This window comes from Vidua macroura, chromosome 6 (assembly GCF_024509145.1).
Source record: "Vidua macroura isolate BioBank_ID:100142 chromosome 6, ASM2450914v1, whole genome shotgun sequence".
NCBI lineage: Eukaryota > Metazoa > Chordata > Aves > Passeriformes > Viduidae > Vidua > Vidua macroura.
Window position 1 is genome coordinate 2,253,880 of NC_071576.1, and position 17,058 is coordinate 2,270,937.

Genomic DNA, 17,058 nt, shown 5'->3' on the forward strand with positions numbered 1-17,058 from the left:
AAAATCCCTCCCTTTCCAGGGCAGCTCCTGTAGTGCTGGGAGGGCTCAACTAGGAATACCAAGCCTGGAGTGAAGCTGGGAAAAAAAAAAAAAATGAGATGATCCTTCCACTGAGGGTTTGTTCTTTTTTTTTTTTTTTTTTTTTTTTTTTCCATCTGTGCCTTCCTGGAAAGCCTCCTGCCTCCCAGCCACGAGGAGGCTGCAGCATCCTCCCCAGCCTGCTGGGGAATTTCAGCAATTCCAGCCTGGGGGACACAGAGCCAGGGACAGCTGGAGAAGCTATTTGACATGGGTCAGTGGCCAGGCAGAGCTGGCTCCTACCATTTCTCTTGGCTAAATAAATCTAGGGAGAATTTTTAGCATGGAGCAAACAGATTTTGTATTTAAAAAAAAAAAACCCAGCAAGGCTGCTCTGGCTGGCAGAGCTGCAGTCAGAGGGATTTTCATGCTGCTGGGGGAGGCACAAGCAGCAAAGTTCAGGTCTGAAGTTCTCCAGCCTGTTTTTGGGGGTCAGGCAAGCTCAGAAAAATAGCAGCAAGCTCCCTGGTAGGGAGGGGACACAGGTGAGCCTGTGAGGTGAGCTCAGGTGGTGCCAATCACCCCTGAGGGTTTAAACACTTTTAAACGTGTTTTTTAAACACAATTTAAAAATATGTTCAGCACAGAAGCTCATCAGGAATTGCTTCATCTGAATACTAATTGCTGCCATCCATTTCCAGACACTGGTGTACTTCAAAAAAGGCCAGTTTACAGAGATAGGAGAATTTCCCCGATTAAAAAAAGGGAAAAAAAAAAAAAAAAAACAAAAAAACCTTGACATTTAGACTAAATGAGGATGAATAAAAGATGAGGGTGTTCAAATTACAGGTTCCCTCCCCATGGGATGCTCTCAGGAATCAATGGACAGAGCCAATCCCTTGGATGGGTGCTGGGGCTGGCACCTCAGAAGAAAACAAGATCCCCTTTGCATCCCTCAGGCAATCACATGGAATTCAATAAAGTCAAACCACCTGGGCAGGTGTGCAGCACCACTGACATCACCTGCTCTGCATAATGAGCCCCATAACTCCTGCCTGCACTGATGAGGAGGAGGAAGGAGGAGGAGCTGAGCCCTTGTTCAGCAGCACAAGGACAGAAGCAGCCATCCCTGCTTCCTGAATGTAGGGAATTCACTGGTGAGCTGAACAGCTTCTCATTCCCAGCCAGAGCTGAGGAGGAAGGGTTAGAGAATCATTAAGGTTGGAAAAGACCTCCGAGGTGATCAAGCCCAACCTTAGAGCTGCTCAAGCCCCAGGTGCTTTCAGAGGCACAGGAGGAGCACCAAGGAGGGGTCAAAATCAAGCCTGTCACTGAAGCAGATGCCCATGAGACAGCCCTGTGTGCTATTTACCCCCAAAAATGCCAAATTTCCCCCTGAACAGAGCAGAGGATGCTCTGCTACCCACTCCTCCCCCCAAGAGCAGGGTGAGATGCTGCTGCTCAGACCCCCACTATTGTGTGGCTGACAAATCACCAGGAAAGGGGGGGAAAAGAGAAAAATAAAAGAGGTTGAGCCCTCCCTGCTCCCTACAGCCCTTGGCAAAGCGTGGGCTCAGTAAAATCCACTCCAGAGCTGGTGCCTAATGAGACACTGGGGTCTGATAAAATCACAATGTGATCACTGGCCCCATGGTCACATTCTGATTTTACCATGACCACCAAGATCTTCCACAGCCTGTGGAAGGTCAGGCTGTGGAGCAGGATGTGGCCATCCTCCCGTGCTGCACAGCAGGATTTCAAATGCAAATCAGCAGCACAGGGACAGCCACAGGGGCTTCCCCAGTGCCCTCCTCACTCTGGAGGTGGAGTCCCAGCTGGCCAAGGGGGCAGATTTGTTCTCAAGATGGGCCAGGGGTTTTCCTAACACCAGCTAACCAGCAAAACCAGTCTGTGGTGCACCTCTGACCTTGGATGTGGCGTGGCTGCAGGCAGAGAGTGCTTGGAGAGTTAGAGAAACAGCACAGATAAAATTAGAGCTGGGCTGGAGCACAAGCCAGGCGAGGCAGCCACGGGACAGCAAAGCCACAAACGCTGCAGAAATCCTCCTGCAAAGGGTGGGGAGCCCTGGCACAGGTTCCCCATCCCTGGAGGTGCCCAAGGCCAGGCTGGGGTAGTGGAAGGTGTCCCTGCCCAGGGCAGGGGTAGAACAAGATGGGCTTTAAGGTCCCTTCCAACCCAAAGCACTCTGAGTCTACGATTCTGGTTTGGTGTTGCTCATTTTTGCGTCTGCTCACGGGGGTCTCTCAGCAATTTGGGGCTGATCCCAAGCAGCCAGAAGGAAATGGGGGTTGGGAAGGTGATGCACAATGTGCTGTCATGCCCACCCAGGATCAGGGACAGCACACACATTCCTGCCTGGGAGGATGGAGAGGCCTTGGCACAGCTGTGGCTGCCCCTGGATCCCTGGCAGTGCCCAAGGCCAGGCTGGCTGGAGCTTGGAGCAACCTGCAAACCCCACAGCCAGAGCAGCACTGCACAGCCAGCTCAGCACCCCAGCCAGGAGAATTTTCTCACAACGAGTCAACCAAACAAGACAAACGCAGCACCAGAGAGGCACGGCCAGCCCAGCCCAGCCTCCCCAGGCCACCAGGGACCGACCAAAGCCGTGCTGCTGAGCAACCCCAGCTCCTCTGAGAAATCCCAGCGCCCCTTCCCAGCCAGCTCCCTGTGCAGCCGTGAGTGAGGAGCACTAGACAGAGCTGTGAGCCTTGTGCCAAGGTACCTGCTGCTCCTGCTGCGTCCCTGCCACGCAAAGCGCTCGGCACGGCCGGGACCGGCGGCAGTGGCAGCTCCTGCCAGCTCCCTGCCCTTGATCTCCAGCACAAACCCCATCCCCAAAGCTCTGTCCCTGTCTGCAAGCTCCTTCCAGCCAGAAAATGTCTGCTGGGGGAGAGGGAGGCTCATGGAATATCCTGATCCACAGGGATGAGCCAGTCCAGCTCCTGGCCCAGCAATCCCACCCTGGGCATCCCTGGCAGCTCCTGGAGCTCTGGCAGCCTCGGGAATGTCACCATCCATTCCCTGGGGAGCCTGGGCAGTGCCAGCACCTCTGGGGGAAGAACCTTTCCCTGATTTCCACCCAAACCTCCCCTGGCACAGCTCCAGCCCTTCCCTCAGGCCCTAACAGGGCAATGCTGCAGCCCTGCCCCAAGCCTCCACCCCCAGCGCAGCACGGGGAGCAGCGTCACTGCGGGCACAGGGGGAGGAAATTTTGCAAGAGGTCACAGCCGTGGCATTGAAGGGAGCTGGGAGTGAAACCCCAGCCAGGGTGTCCTTGCTGCAGGCTGTGAATGCAGTGGTGCAGGTGAAACCCGAGCTCCCCATCCCTGCCCAAGGACAGCTCCAAGGACAGGCCCTGCACAGGGCCCGGAGGTGCCCAACTTCACAGAACGCCAGGAGGATTTGGGTTGGAAAGGACCTTAAAGCTCATCTCATCCCACTCCCTGCCATGGGCAGGGACACCTTCCACTATCCCAGGGTGCTCCAAGCCCTGTCCAACCTGGCCTTGGGCACTTCCAGGGACAGGGACTGACTTCCAGGGCTCATCCCCATCCCTGCACATCACCCGGGCCCACGAGCACTGTCCTCAAGGCACCTCTGGTTTGCTGCTAATTAAAGGGCACAGAGAGGGCAGACAGACGGGCACAGCCACACCCATCCCCTCACTCCTGCCCATCAAGGGTGAGGGCAAAGAGCCTTCCTGAGGAATCCCAGGAACTGCTGCGAGCGTCACCTCTGCGCACAATGTGCGAGGAAAACCCTTCCACAGGGGTCTGGCTCTGCCACGAGTCAGGGCAGGATTTGCACCCCACACCAGACCCCATTAATCCCCAAACCATCACAGGGGAGGCAGCACCTCCAGCCCCTCCTGGATGCCAGCTCAGCTCCCAGGGAAGGGGGCTGCAACGAGGTGATCTTTAAGGTCCCCCCTCCAACCCAAACCATCCCACAATTTTATGATCCCAGAGCATCCATTCAGCCCTGGAGCAGAGCCCCCGGCACAAAGACAAGCACGTGGCCCCAGCGAGTTGCCCCTGAGCAGACAAAACCTTCCCCCCACTGCCCCCCCTCCCCGGTGCCCTCCCATAAATCCCAGCCCCTGGAAGTGCAGGCAGACAAAGGCTGGGACCATCTGCAGCAGGAGGGGCAGCTGCAACAAGTCCGTGCTCGGGGAGCTCCGTGCCTGCTGCTATTCTCCCCGTGAGATCCTAGGAAACCCCAAGGATCCGAGGGCCATTCAATTTAAATCTGCCTCCTGCTTCGACGTGGGCCATTGCTGCTGCTAAGGGGCAGGGAGCAGAGGCAGGAGACAGAGATTGTCCTGAGGCTCTGTGGCGGGTTGGAAGGGAGAACCATCCCCAGAGACAAAGGGGGAACGAAATAAAATGGGATGCCTCACGCCCTGCAGGGATGGAGCTCGGGGTTGGGATGGGGTGAGTGTGGCCTGGCAACTCAGGATGCCTTCACAGGGGGTTTTGGTGCCCTGACCAGCTGTGACAGCCACACCTGCCCTTCCTCTCTATGCCACCATCCCACAAGTGGCAAAGCCAAGTGATAGCACAAGGGGAAATGGCTCTAAGCTGAAGGAAAATAGATTTAAATTCAATATTGGGAAGGTGGTGAGGCCCTGGCACAGGGTGCCCAGAGAAGCTGTGGCTGCCCCTGGATCCCTGGAAGTGTCCAAAGGCAGGCTGGATGGGCTTGGAGCAACCTGGGATGTGGAAGGTGTCCCTGGCCATGGCAGGGGGTTGGAACAAGATAATCTTCAAAGTCTTCCCAACCCAAACCATTCTGGGATTCTTTGATAGCAGCATCCAAGTGCCAGGTGCTCAAGACAACAGAGCAGCACAGAAAGTCTCTGGTGCTCCAGAAAATGCCACGCTGCAACTCTAAAGGTCAACAACCTCCACCTGGATCCATCCCAGCTCCTGCTCCACTCACTGTCAGCAGAGGAGCTACGGCCCCAGGGCAGGTGAGGAAGAGGAGGAAAAAGGAAAAATTCCTTAGATCGCTAAAGGAATTATTTTGTTTGTGAAAACTGCAGCTTGACTGGAAATTGGAGTTGGGATGGCTGCCTGTCTGTTGAAAGCCCTGGCTGCCCTGTTCCACATTTTTCTGATTTTAATGAGCAGTGATGGGATTTCAGGGTGATTTCCAGGGAAGGATCTAACGCGCTCTGAGCACGGCGTGCCGGGAAAGCGTAACGCAGAACACAAGGACACCCAGCTGAACGTGGAGATCCCCTCAAGGGCAAGCAGCTTCTGCTCAGTGCCCGGGATTTAACCCCATAAAGGTAAAACCACAACTGAAAAATGGCTTTGGGAAGCCACCAGCACCAGGTAATGTGGACAGAGGTGGCTCAGACAGTGTGGGACAATATTCCCTACCTTAGAGAAACACTGCACATGGCCCTGCCAGTCTAACTACAGCTTAAGCCAACGTAAATCACAGGCTCAAGCCCTGGATTTAGGTCTTTGTCCCATCCCAAGTGGCTCAGAGTTTGTCTAAGCAGCTGGTGAGCTGGTCTGGGGAGGTGACCCAGGCCAGCAGCAGCAGGAACCAGTGCTGGGGGCACGGGCACAGCGTGAGCCAAACGCCAGCACAAGGACAGCCAGGACCTGGCACTTGCTCTGGCCTTGGACACCGGGCAAGCACAGCAGTGCACAAGGCTCAGCCTAAAGTGCTGGTCGCTGAGTTTCAGCCCACCTCAGTCAGGGCAGGCAGAGCAGTTCCCTCCCCTGTTACCACCAATCCTGCTCCTGGAAGTTGCCCTGTGCCCACCCCGCTGAACAGCCCAGACCCCACGAGTCCTGCGGCACCAGAGCCCCAGGAATGTCGGATATACACAAATTACAGACATCAGCCTCTTCCCAAGACCGTTCCATGCATCCCCCTCCATCTCCCCAGCTCCTTACCCTGCCTAGGAGGTTTCCTTGGAGGAGGGTCTGCTGCAGTGCCGGGGCCACCTCCTCCAGGTGCAGCATGTGGCAGAGGTCAGTGAGCTCCTCCTGCCCCAGGGACCCCGTGCCTGTGCTGTCAAAGCTGTCAAAGAGCTCCTTGAGGCGAGCTTCATACTGGTCCTGCTCAGCTTCATCCATCCCATAGCCTGCCACGCTCACCTGCGGGAAGAGACGGGCTGGGTCACCATCGGCAAAAAACCCCAAGGGCTGCCACGGCAGCTGCCCACGAGGCTGTCTGGGGCTGTGTTTGGTGGCATGAATGCTCCACCACCGCTCCAGCCTCTCCCATCCCACTGGGGGAAGAAGTCACAGAGCAGAAAGACCCAGGGGAAAAAAGCCTGCAGAGCCAAGCCCTCGGGAGGGGACAGCCCAGGTGGCTGGGCCAGTGTGGCACGTCCCTGTCCCCGTGTGTCACCTCACGCTGACTCCTGTCAGCTCCTTTGGCTCAGCTGCAGCAGCTGAGGTGCTGCAGGGGAAAATTGCTCCCTTGAGCTCCAGTGATCCCCAGGTGTTGCAGGTGAGGCTTTGGTGAGAAGACAAACAACCCAACAAGAGCTCAGCAGCTGCAGGGAGCGAAGCGTGGGGCTCTGCCTGAGGAGGGGAGGGCAGGAGACCCCAGCCCAAACCTTCCAGGGCAGCCACCCCCTCCACGAGCACAACACACCCCCACCCTGCAACACAGCTGGGATCATGGAATGCTTTAGACTGGGGAAAAAAACCTCCAAGACCAAGCCCAGCTGCCAAGAGCTCCCTGTGCTGCTCTCCCTCAGGTGTTTCAGGTCAAACCCTGGCTGAAGGCAGAGAAGGGTTTGACAGGCAGCAAACCCAGAGCAGCGTGGGGACGGCCAAAATATACCTGTGGGGATGGCCAAAATATACCTGGTGTCCTGCACCAGGCACACAATTTGCCTCAAGTCAAGTTTTCACCCCCCTCATCCATTGCTAACAGAGGATCACAGCCCCAGGAGCTGTTCTGGCAGTGGGGGGGAAGAGGGGAATTTCCTGTCTGAAATGAAGGATTTGGCTGGAGCTGTTTGCTCAGCCTGGCCCAGGGCTCCTGGCTGGCTTTGGGTGGCAGCAGTGTCACCCAGTGCCACCACACAGCCTGGGTGTGGCTGTGCCACTACCCTGGGGGCAAAACAGGCGCTGTCACCGTGCTTGGGTGACAATGGGCACTGCAGGGACCCGGTGTCCCCAAGGACCCAACTGAGCATCCCAGGATGCTTGGCCAGCCATGGGAATTCTGGTTTTGTGACTGCTGAAGGTTGAGTCAGCCACATCTGCCAAAACAGGGGGTCCTGCCCCAACCAGCCCTGCCCCCTCTGCTCCTCAGGGTTCTTGTGGCTCCCTGTGCCACCAGCAGCACCCCTGGACATCCCAGAGCTGCTCCAACTGCAGCCCAACTCCACGCCCCTGCCCAGCCCAGGCAGGAAATCTCCAGGGCAGGCACTGCAGCAGCCGTGTCCTTGATTTCCCTGGCTGCAGGAGCAGATGCCAGGGCAGAGCATCCTCGGGATCCCACATCTGCTGAGGGACACGGGGCTGGTGGCAGGCAGCACGCAGAGCCCAGGGGACAGGGACAGCCCAGCCAGGCTGTCCTTCCTCCTGCACTGCCACGGGCAGGGATGGCTGTGGACACTCCAGGGATGGACACAGCCCCTCCACCTGAGCCTCACACCCTCCCTGTCCTATTTTTTCCCCCCCACAAATCCCTCTTGAGCTGATTTCTCACGGCACCCAAGAGCTGGGGGGAGGAGGGAGGCACAGACACATTCCACCTGGGGCACAGAGGAGGAGGCAGCACCCAAAAACTCAGGTGCCTGCGAGCAGGAGGAAGGCAACAAACTTGTTTCCATCCCCACAGCAGCAACCCCATTTCCCACCTGCACCCACAGGACTTCTCAGTGGCTGGATCCTGGTGTCAGGGAGCCCTGCCTGCACAGTCCAGCGGCCCCAAAACTCACAGCCAAGCCTCCAGCAAGGATGACTCCAACCCAGAGAGCTTCCCAAGCATTTCTGAACCTCTTATCTTCAGGGTCAGCCACCTCCTGCCCCCCCCAGAGATGTCTCCAGCACCTGACCCTACTGCTACACTGCCAGAACCAGTTCCCCCAGTTGGTGCAGAGAGCTAAATGCCACCTCCCAGTATATCCCCGAGCATCCCTGCTGCTGGAGCACTGGGATCACCCCTCTCCATGCCACAGCAGCACAGAGCCCAAAAACTCACCCTGGGCAAGTCCAGCACTGGGGACCCCACAAAACCAGCAAGAAAACCCCAACCCCTAAAGGAAGGGAGCATCAGGTGCATGGGCCACACCTGCCCTACAGCCCAGGTGAGTTTTTGGCCAGGGCAGCCTCACACATCCCCACGGCCAGAGCTCAGAGGGACACAACCACCCCTGCACAGCCTGGGGAAGGGATTTCCCGTTCCCCAGCACCAGGAAGGAGCAGGGAGGCCAGGGCTGGGTGCCTACCTGCAGTCAGACAGCCCAGGGAGCTGCCGGCAGCCCGGCGATCCCGCAATCCTGCACAACCTCCATCTTAGGCAGGCGGCTCCGGCACGCAGCAGCCGGCTGCGCAAGGTGACCCAAGATGCCTCCTCCTGCCTGAATTATTCAGCAGCGCTTCCACAGCAAGGGGAGGAAAAAAAAAAAAAAAAAACCAAACCACCCAAGCCTCCTACCTGAGGAGCCTGGCACCGGCCAGCAGTCAAAATAATGAGGTCAGCAGCATCGGAGCGCCGGCGTGCGCAGCCACCTCGGGGAAGGGGGGACCCACCGGAGGCACACAAAGCCCGAATTAAAGGGCAGCCTTTCATCCCTGCTCCAGATGGGCCAGCAGCTGAGATGCAGGAGGGCGGCCGGGATAATAGGGGCAGGCGGGCAGCAGCTGAGCGGGGGCTCCCCGGGTCCCCCCGCGAGGAGGAGAGGGGACGGTCCCTGCACAGGGCATCACTTTGTTCAGATTTATTGCTGTGTTGTTTCAAGCCCCCCAGAATGACCAGCTCGAGCAGACAGCGCTGAAAAGTGCAGGTTTTCCTTACATTATTCCTTAATTCTGTTCTCCTTATTACCAGCCCGGGGAAGCAAAGCGCTCCGGGATGATGAGAAGAGGAAGTTTTCAGCGGCATTTCTTTCCTGCTTTTAAATCCACCCCCTCCCGAGAGCCAGATAACCTTCACGGCACACAATGTAGGAGCCTGATAGGACTAAATTCTCAGCTAAATTTAACTCAAACAATATAGGCTTAAACAGTGATTACTGCTTCGCATATTTAAGTGCCTGGGAATCGATATCAACTTTAGCCTGGAGCCAATGAAGGCACAGATTGGTCAATCAATGGCATCAGCAAGGAAAACCACCATAATTAGCACAATTACTTTTTTTTTTTTGGGGGGGGGGGTGGTGTTTGTAAACAATATGAATTACAGAATCCCAGAATTGCTGGAGTTGGAAGGGACCTTAAAGGCCACTTCATGCCAACCCCCAGCCACGGGCAGGGACACCTTCCACTAGGACAATTAAAAAATCACATTTGCTGCTGCACAAGAGGGGCATTTTGGGGATGCTCTGCCCAAATTCCCCCATGGGCTGCATCACTAACCAGAGCTATGGGTACCTTGCCCTTATCACAACCTGCCCTCCACTGAAGTCATCACCTCCAAGGGACAGCGAGGAAAACGTCGTTTTTGCTTCTCCTCTTGATTGCCTCGACTCAAATGAGGGCCTGGTAATTAGCAGTAATTACCCAGCAGGGCAGCATGCTGTGGCCACCTCCAAAACACAAGCACCTACTCCATGGGATGTCACTGCTCCGAGTGTCCCCCCTGTGCTGGGGAGCACGGCCACACTTGGGCACTTTAAAGCAACTTTAAAGCAACTTTCCCTTCCCACTGCACCTGTGACAAGCGGGGTGATGTGAACACAGCTGGCAAAACCCACCAGGACCCCGGGTTTTAATGCTGGGGGTTGTATGAGATGCCCAGCAACCACCAAAACCAGACTTTGCTGGGAAAGCCCGAGCTGAGGTTGTCTCACACTCATTATCTCCTTCCCTAATGAACCATCTCGTCCATCACAGCAGCTCTGCTGAATCACAGAATTCCCTGAGCTGGAAGGGACCCACAGGGATCATCCAGAGCTCCTGGTCCTGCACAGACACCCCAACAATCCCACTCTGGGCATCCCCAGGAGTGGTGTCCAAAGGCTCCTGGAGCTCTGGCAGCCTCGGGAATGTCACCATTCCTTCCCTGAGGAGCCTGGGCAGTGCCAGCACCCTCTGGGGGGAAAGAAACCTTTCCTGAAATCCAACCTAAACCTGACACAGCTCCAGACATTCCCTGCGTCCTGTCACTGGTCACCAGAGAGAAGAGCTCCGTGCCCTGTCCCTGTGTCCACCCCAAAATCCGTGTCAGGGCAATTTCCAGCTCAGCCCACGCTGCAACACCCCATCCCCTCTTGGAGCAGCGGCCCCACAAAGGGTCACACAGAGAAACCAAAGGGAAAGGGAAAAAAAAAAACCCAAAAGGACAATGAAGCACCTTAATGTCAGTAAATCACTCGACAGCACGCCCAGCTCTCCAAGGGTCACCACCAGAGTCAGCCTTACAGCTGCCAGTTCCTCCTCCCCATTGACCACGCTCATAATTTTCCCTTTGCACCTCAATGCCACCTCTCCCCGTGCACCCCAAAAACACCCCCAGACCCTCCGAAGTTGGCAGAGAGCAGCGATTCTGCTAGCCAAGCTCCACTCCAGATTAGCAAAGCAGCGATGGCGTATGAAAGCACTATAAATTTATGTAAAGAGCTTCAAAAGCAGCGCAGCGGTTTGAATATTCACGCCAGCCCGGTATTTGCATTGTAATAGGGCTTTTCACTCCCAGCCTTCCCCTCCGTAAGGAAAAACAAAGCGCCCATCTGGTTTGATTTTGCAAATCGGGCTGGAGTCGCTCCGCAGTAAGTCGGGGAGCCCCGGGTGCGATAAAGCCCAAGGTGGAGGCACAAAGCTGATTATTTCAGAAGTAAACAAAGCGAGCCGGTCATTGATCCAGCGACGCCTCGCGCGCCGGGAGATGAGGGATTCGGTAATTCCCGCGGAGCCCGGAGCTGCGCCGGCCCCGATAAAGCCGGGCTCTGCTGAATCACGGCGATAACGCGCCCAGAGCCTGCCCTCGGCTCCGTTTTGGGGAGCACGCGAGGAAGAGGAGCTGGATGCACCCAAACTGTCACCCACCCACCCAGTAAAATCCCAGCACTGGATGCTCCTGGGCTGCGGATTTTGGCTTTCCTCCGCTCCATCCCTGCAGGGATGCTCCAAGGGAGACGGGCCCACGGTTGGTGACCAGACAGCAGATGCTGTCTGCCACCCTGGTGACAACGAGAGCTTCGCCGATGACAAAACAACTGCTGTTATTAATTCCTCCAGCCACAGCCGGCTGCTCCCAGGGCTCAGCCCGGCGAGAGCGGTCCAGAACCCGCTCCCAGCGCTCGGAGCATCCCTCCGGGAGCAGGGACGCACACCGGGATGGGGGGCCCTTGGCAGGAGGGCGAGTGGCACCCAGCGGGACCACTGCCACCAGCGCCGAGGGGACCTTGGGGGCTTTGGGGTGGCACCCACTCACAGACACCCCCGAAATCACCACCGCGCCCTGTGGCCACGAGCCCCTATCCCCATCACCCCCTTCCTCCAGCATCCCATCCCTCCAGCATTCCCCGTTTCCCTCCAGCACCTCCCCACCCTCCGGACCCCCTCCTTCCCCAGGCACCCACCTCGCCGCTGCGCCCCTTCCCCGCCGGCCCGTCCCGGCGCCCCGCACACGCGGCCGGCCCCGCCGGGAAGGGACGGGAAGGGGCGGGCTGGGCCCCGGCACCGCCCGCGGAGGAGGGACCGGGGCGGACGGCGCTCCCCCCGCACCCCGGGGCTCGGTGATGCCCCTTCCCCTTCCTCTCCCCCTTCCCCGCGGCCGCCCCCGCGCCCGTCCCGGCCTCACCGGCTGCCGGTGCCCGCGGGCGCGGCGGGGCTGGCGGAGCGCTCGGAGCGTTGCGGGGCCGGGGGAGGCGCCGCGTTCAAATGCGGCCGCGTTTATTGGGCCGAGGCTCGGGGGCGGCCCCGGGGCGGGGGGACCGGCGGCCTTTGTGCGGCACCGCCCGGGAACGCCCCCCGGCGCAGGGGGCGGCTGCGGGGGTCTGCTGGGGTGTCCCGCACCGCTGGGGCAACGACGTGTCCCCGCTGTTCTGCACCCCGACTCGCCGCTGTCGTGTCCCCCAGGGTGGCATCACCTCAACTTCCCGTTGTCCTGCACCTCAGGGTAGTATAACCCTCGGTCCCCGATGGCCTGATCCCCCGGGTGGCATCACCTCGGTTCCCATCATCCTGCACCCCAGGGGACATCATCCCATCTCCCTGCTGCTCTGCACCCCCGGGTGGCATCAGCCCAGCTCTCCACTGTCCTGGCCCCTAGGGTGGCACTACCATGGTCCCCAGTGTCCCACACCCCAGAGTGGCTCTTCAATGTCCCATCCCCCCAAACGGCATCATCACAGTTCCTGTCATTGCACTCCCCAAGGTGGCATCACCCCAGCTCCCAGCTGTCCCATCCCCCAGGGTGACATCACCTGAGTTCCCATCATTCTGCACCCCACGGGGACATCACCCTGGCTTCCCACCATCCTGTCCCCCAGATGGCATCACCCCAGCTCCCCAGCGTCCTGTCCCCCACGGTGACATCACCCTGGTTCTCATCCTCCCACAAGCCAAGTGGACACCACTGAGTCCTTGCTGTCCTGTCCCCCAAGGTGGCATCACCCTGGCTCCACACTGTCCTGCACCCCAGGGGACACACGGCCCTGCAGCTCCTCATTGTCCCAAAAAAACAATGGCACATCACCTGGGCTGTCCCACACCTGAAGGTCACAGCAACACATCGCTGTCCCCCACCCTGGGGACATGACACCCCGGCTCTCTGCCATCCCTGGGCCTGGGGGACAACATCCCGACTCTCTGCGTGTCACCGTGACACAGGACGGCTGCTGCGCTGTGGCATCCACCCCTTCCACCGCCCCAGCACCGGTGGTGGCTCTGCACTGTCCCACCCGAGCCCCTCACTCGATTTTGGGGGGGGAATCACAAAACCAAGGACCCCCTTTTGCCGCAGGAGCCACCCTTCAGGGCAGCCCTGGGGCGGTGACACACAAGCCACAGGCACCAGCAGGACTCCAGCCCCCATTTAAAGCTCGGCAGTCCCGGCTGGAAGCCGGAGCCGCCGCCCGCCCACGCTCCTGCTCAGCGCCAGCCGCAGGAAGCCGGCGGTCCCCAAGGCTTGTGGATTCTCTGATGGCTAATAAGGGGTTCCACCCACGCTGCAATCCGCTCTCGAGCAATTGCATGAGATTATTTTGCTGGGTTTTTTTTTGGTGAAAATGCCAGGGGCGACATGACTTCTTAGCCTTCTTCCCTTTTTTTTTTTTTTTTTTAAGGCGGCTCTGGTCTGCGGGTTCAAGAAATTTCGTGGGGAGGAGCGAGGGGAACACAAAAGCCTCACACAGGGGGGTTGGATAAACCTCGCTCAGATCATAAACCAGGCTTAAAACCCCGCAGCAGAGCCACGGGTGGGTTTGCCACCACACAAGGACATTTGGGACGTGTGAGGTGACAGAGGAGAGAGCTCCAAAAGTATTGTAATAAAATATTGTAATAAAATATTGTAATAAAATATTTAGGGGTAGCTCTGCTGCACGTCGCCTGGCGCGTCACTGCCACCTGCCCCGGGGACAGCGCTGTGGCTGTGGGACATGGCACAGTGTCCCCAGCACAGCCCCGCCAGGGATGTGGCCGTGTCCCTGCGGTGACAGCAGCAAGGCAAGGTGACTCCAAAGGGAAGGGGCCTTTGGCGAGAGGCTTTGCCAGACAGATGTCAGCAGCCGCGGCTTTGTGCCGGCCGAGGGCTTTTTGTCTGGGTTTTTAACATTTGCCATTTTTCTCCGCCGCTTTCTTCTGCTCTGACACTTGCCGAGGGTTTTTCTTTCTTTCCTTTCTCCCTCTCTTTCCACATTTGCTTTTCCATCCCCGGTTCAAACACTTTTTCTCCGCGTATTATGCTGAAGTTGGAACCATCTGGTGCTTTGTTTTGTTGCGAACCCGGCGAGTGCCGGGACCTTTATCCCCCTCACCCTCCTCCTCCTCCTCCTCCTCCTCGCCGGTGCCTCGCTAATCCAAGCGACAGCCCCGAAAAATCCCCCCTGTCCCCCAACAAAGCCACGGGCCACACGCGTGCACGGGCGGGCGATGGGGACAGGCAGCACGCTCGGTGTCCCCGTGTCCCCATCCCACAGGGATGTGCAGCCCCCGCCTCAGGAGCGCTGCTAATCATCCCACTGCAAATTCCTGACTCTTTTTTGGGACCAGCTGTTAGCAGCGGCATCCTGATTTTATTTTTCCCATAGGAGAAAAACGTGTTTCCAGGGAGCCGCGGAGCCGTGCCAGACACGGGACCCTCCAGCCTATTTTTGGAGCCCCCTTCCCAGCGAGCAGCTGCGCTCCGGGATGGCATTTGCAGCGAGCTCGGAGGAAGGAAACCTCGGCTCAACCAACCCACGGCGTCACAAAAACCGGGACACGTGGGAAACACCGGGATTGCAGGAATCGATGGATCCGCGTTTGGCACGGAGCCACCCAAAATCAGGGGCAGCGGCTGCGCAGGCGGTGGGTGACCCCTGTGCGAGGCCGTGGGTGCCCGGCTCCTGCAGAAACACCCTCCCGGCTTGGCTCTGGCTGCTCCGTCACGCTTTCCTTCCCATTTTCCCTGAACAATGGGGTGCTTTGTTCTAGGGCGAGGAAAAGTCCGGCTGCCGCGCGGGGAGCTGGGGGGGGGGGAGCTGGGAGCTGCTCCTTCATTCCTGGGGTCTTTCCAGCTGTGCCCCTGCTGGGCACAGGAACCCCTCAGCCCGGCCAGGACAGGGGGAAGAGGGTCATCAAATAGCCAAAGAATTCAGGGAAAAAAAAAAAAAGACAAAACAAAACAAAACCAAACCAAAAAAAAAACCACCAAAAAACATGAAACCATCAGCAAAACGTAAAGGGGAAAAGGAAAAGAGGCTGTAGGAAAAAAAAAAAACAAAACCAAACAGCTGGAGGGAACCTCCCCATCTCCCAGCTGGTGCCGGGAGAAGTTTGGAATGACATAAGCCCGAAGTTTGCTATTTTTTGCACAAAACAAAGGCGAGCCCTGCTAAGCCGCGGTGGTACCGCCGCTCCTCGGCCGCGGCTCGCTGCTGCCATCCCACGTCCGGCTCCCAGCGCACAATCGCCTTCCCAGCACCGCCCCTGGCGCCTGATCCTGCCTGATTCCACCCGAGGATTTTCCCTTCAGCCCCGGAAAGCCTCGTGTTTGCCGCGTTTGCTGGGCTGGCTCCTTGTGGCAAGAAATATTTGGGTGGTTGCTCCATCCTGGTGAGCGCTCTGAGCTTCCCGAGCTCCGTGCCAGCCCCTTCCAGCCCTCAGGAGCTCCAGACCCCTCTGGCACTTTGCCCGTCCCTGTGGGCATCACTGGAGTTGTTGGGGATCACCTCTCCCGTGGGAAAAGTTCTGGCTTGTGAAACCAGCTAGGAATGAGGAGAAACTGGGGGTGAGAGGAAAAGTTCTGGCTTGTGAAACCAGCTGGGAGTGGGGAAAAATTGGGGGTGGAAGGAAAAGCTCTGGCTTGTGAAACCAGCTGGGAATGGGGAAAATTGGAGGTGGAAGGAAAAGTTCTGGCCTGTGAAACCAGCTGGGAGTGGGGAAAAAGGGGGGTGGAAGGAAAAACTCCGGCTTGTGAAACCAGCTGGGAATGGGAAAAAATGGGGGTGGAAGGAAAAGCTCTGGCTTGTGAAACCAACTGGGAATGGGGAAAATTGGGGGTGAGAGGAAAAGCTCTGGCTTGTGAAACCAGCTGGGAATGGGGGAAAATTGGAGATGAAAGGAAAAGTTCTGGCTTGTGAAACCAGCTGGGAATGAGGAGAAATTGGGGGTGAGAGGAAAAGCTCTGGCTTGTGAAACCAGCTGGGAGTGGGGAAAATTTGGGGGTGGAAGGAAAAGCTCTGGCTTGTGAAACCAGCTGGGAATGGGGAAAATTGGGGGTGGAAGGAAAAGTTCTGGCCTGTGAAACCAGCTGGGAGTGGGGAAAAAGGGGGGTGGAAGGAAAAACTCTGGCTTGTGAAACCAGCTGGGAATGGGAAAAAATGGGGGTGGAAGGAAAAGCTCTGGCTTGTGAAACCAACTGGGAATGGGGAAAATTGGGGGTGAGAGGAAAAGCTCTGGCTTGTGAAACCAGCTGGGAATGGGGGAAAATTGGAGATGAAAGGAAAAGTTCTGGCTTGTGAAACCAGCTGGGAATGAGGAGAAATTGGGGGTGAGAGGAAAAGCTCTGGCTTGTGAAATCAGCTGGGAATGAGGAGAAATTGGGGGTGGAAGGAAAAGCTCTGGCTTGTGAAATCAGCTGGGAATGGGGAAAATTGGGGGTGGAAGGAAAAGTTCTGGCTTGTGAAATCAGCTGGGAATGGGGAAAAATTGGAGATGGAAGGAAAAGCTCTGGCTTGTGAAACCAGCTGGGAATGGGGAAAAATTGGGGGTGAGAGGAAAAGTTCTGGCTTGTGAAACCAACTGGGAATGGGGAAAAAATGGGGGTGGAAGGAAAAGCTCTGGCTTGTGAAACCAACTGGGAATGGGGAAAAAATGGGGGTGGAAGGAAAAACTCTGGCTTGTGAAACCAGCTGGGAATGAGGAAAATTTGGGGGTGGCAGGAAAAGTTCTTGCTCATGAAACCAGCTGGGTCTGTTGGCCATTTCCCCCCTTCTCCTGCCCCTGGGGCACGGGAAGAGCAGCTCGGGGCTGCCCTGTGCCACCTGATTGCAGCAGCTGCTGCCGGGGAACGCGCAGCCGCCTGCCCACAGCCCCGGTTTGACTGGACCTGTTTGTCTTTTTGGATTTGCATTTTGCTGCTGAGGTAGGGTTAGATTAGATATTGGGAAAGAATTGTTCCCTGTGAGGGTGGGGAGGCCCTGGCACAGGGTGCCCTGGGTCCCTG

General features: G+C 57.6%; 1 protein-coding gene across 1 annotated transcript in view; it reads right to left on the minus strand.

The window, feature by feature from the left end:
- Positions 1 to 8,555, minus strand: part of NIN (ninein) — a 57,728-nt gene extending 49,173 nt beyond the window's left edge. The window contains exons 1-2 of the mRNA XM_053979607.1: positions 8,474 to 8,555; positions 5,955 to 6,158 (exon numbers count right to left, since the gene is read on the minus strand). Of these exons, the coding sequence (XP_053835582.1) occupies positions 5,955 to 6,137 (183 nt within the window). The 5' untranslated portion in view covers positions 6,138 to 6,158; positions 8,474 to 8,555. The remainder of the gene's footprint in view (positions 1 to 5,954; positions 6,159 to 8,473) is intronic.
- Positions 8,556 to 17,058: the final 8,503 nt, after the last annotated feature.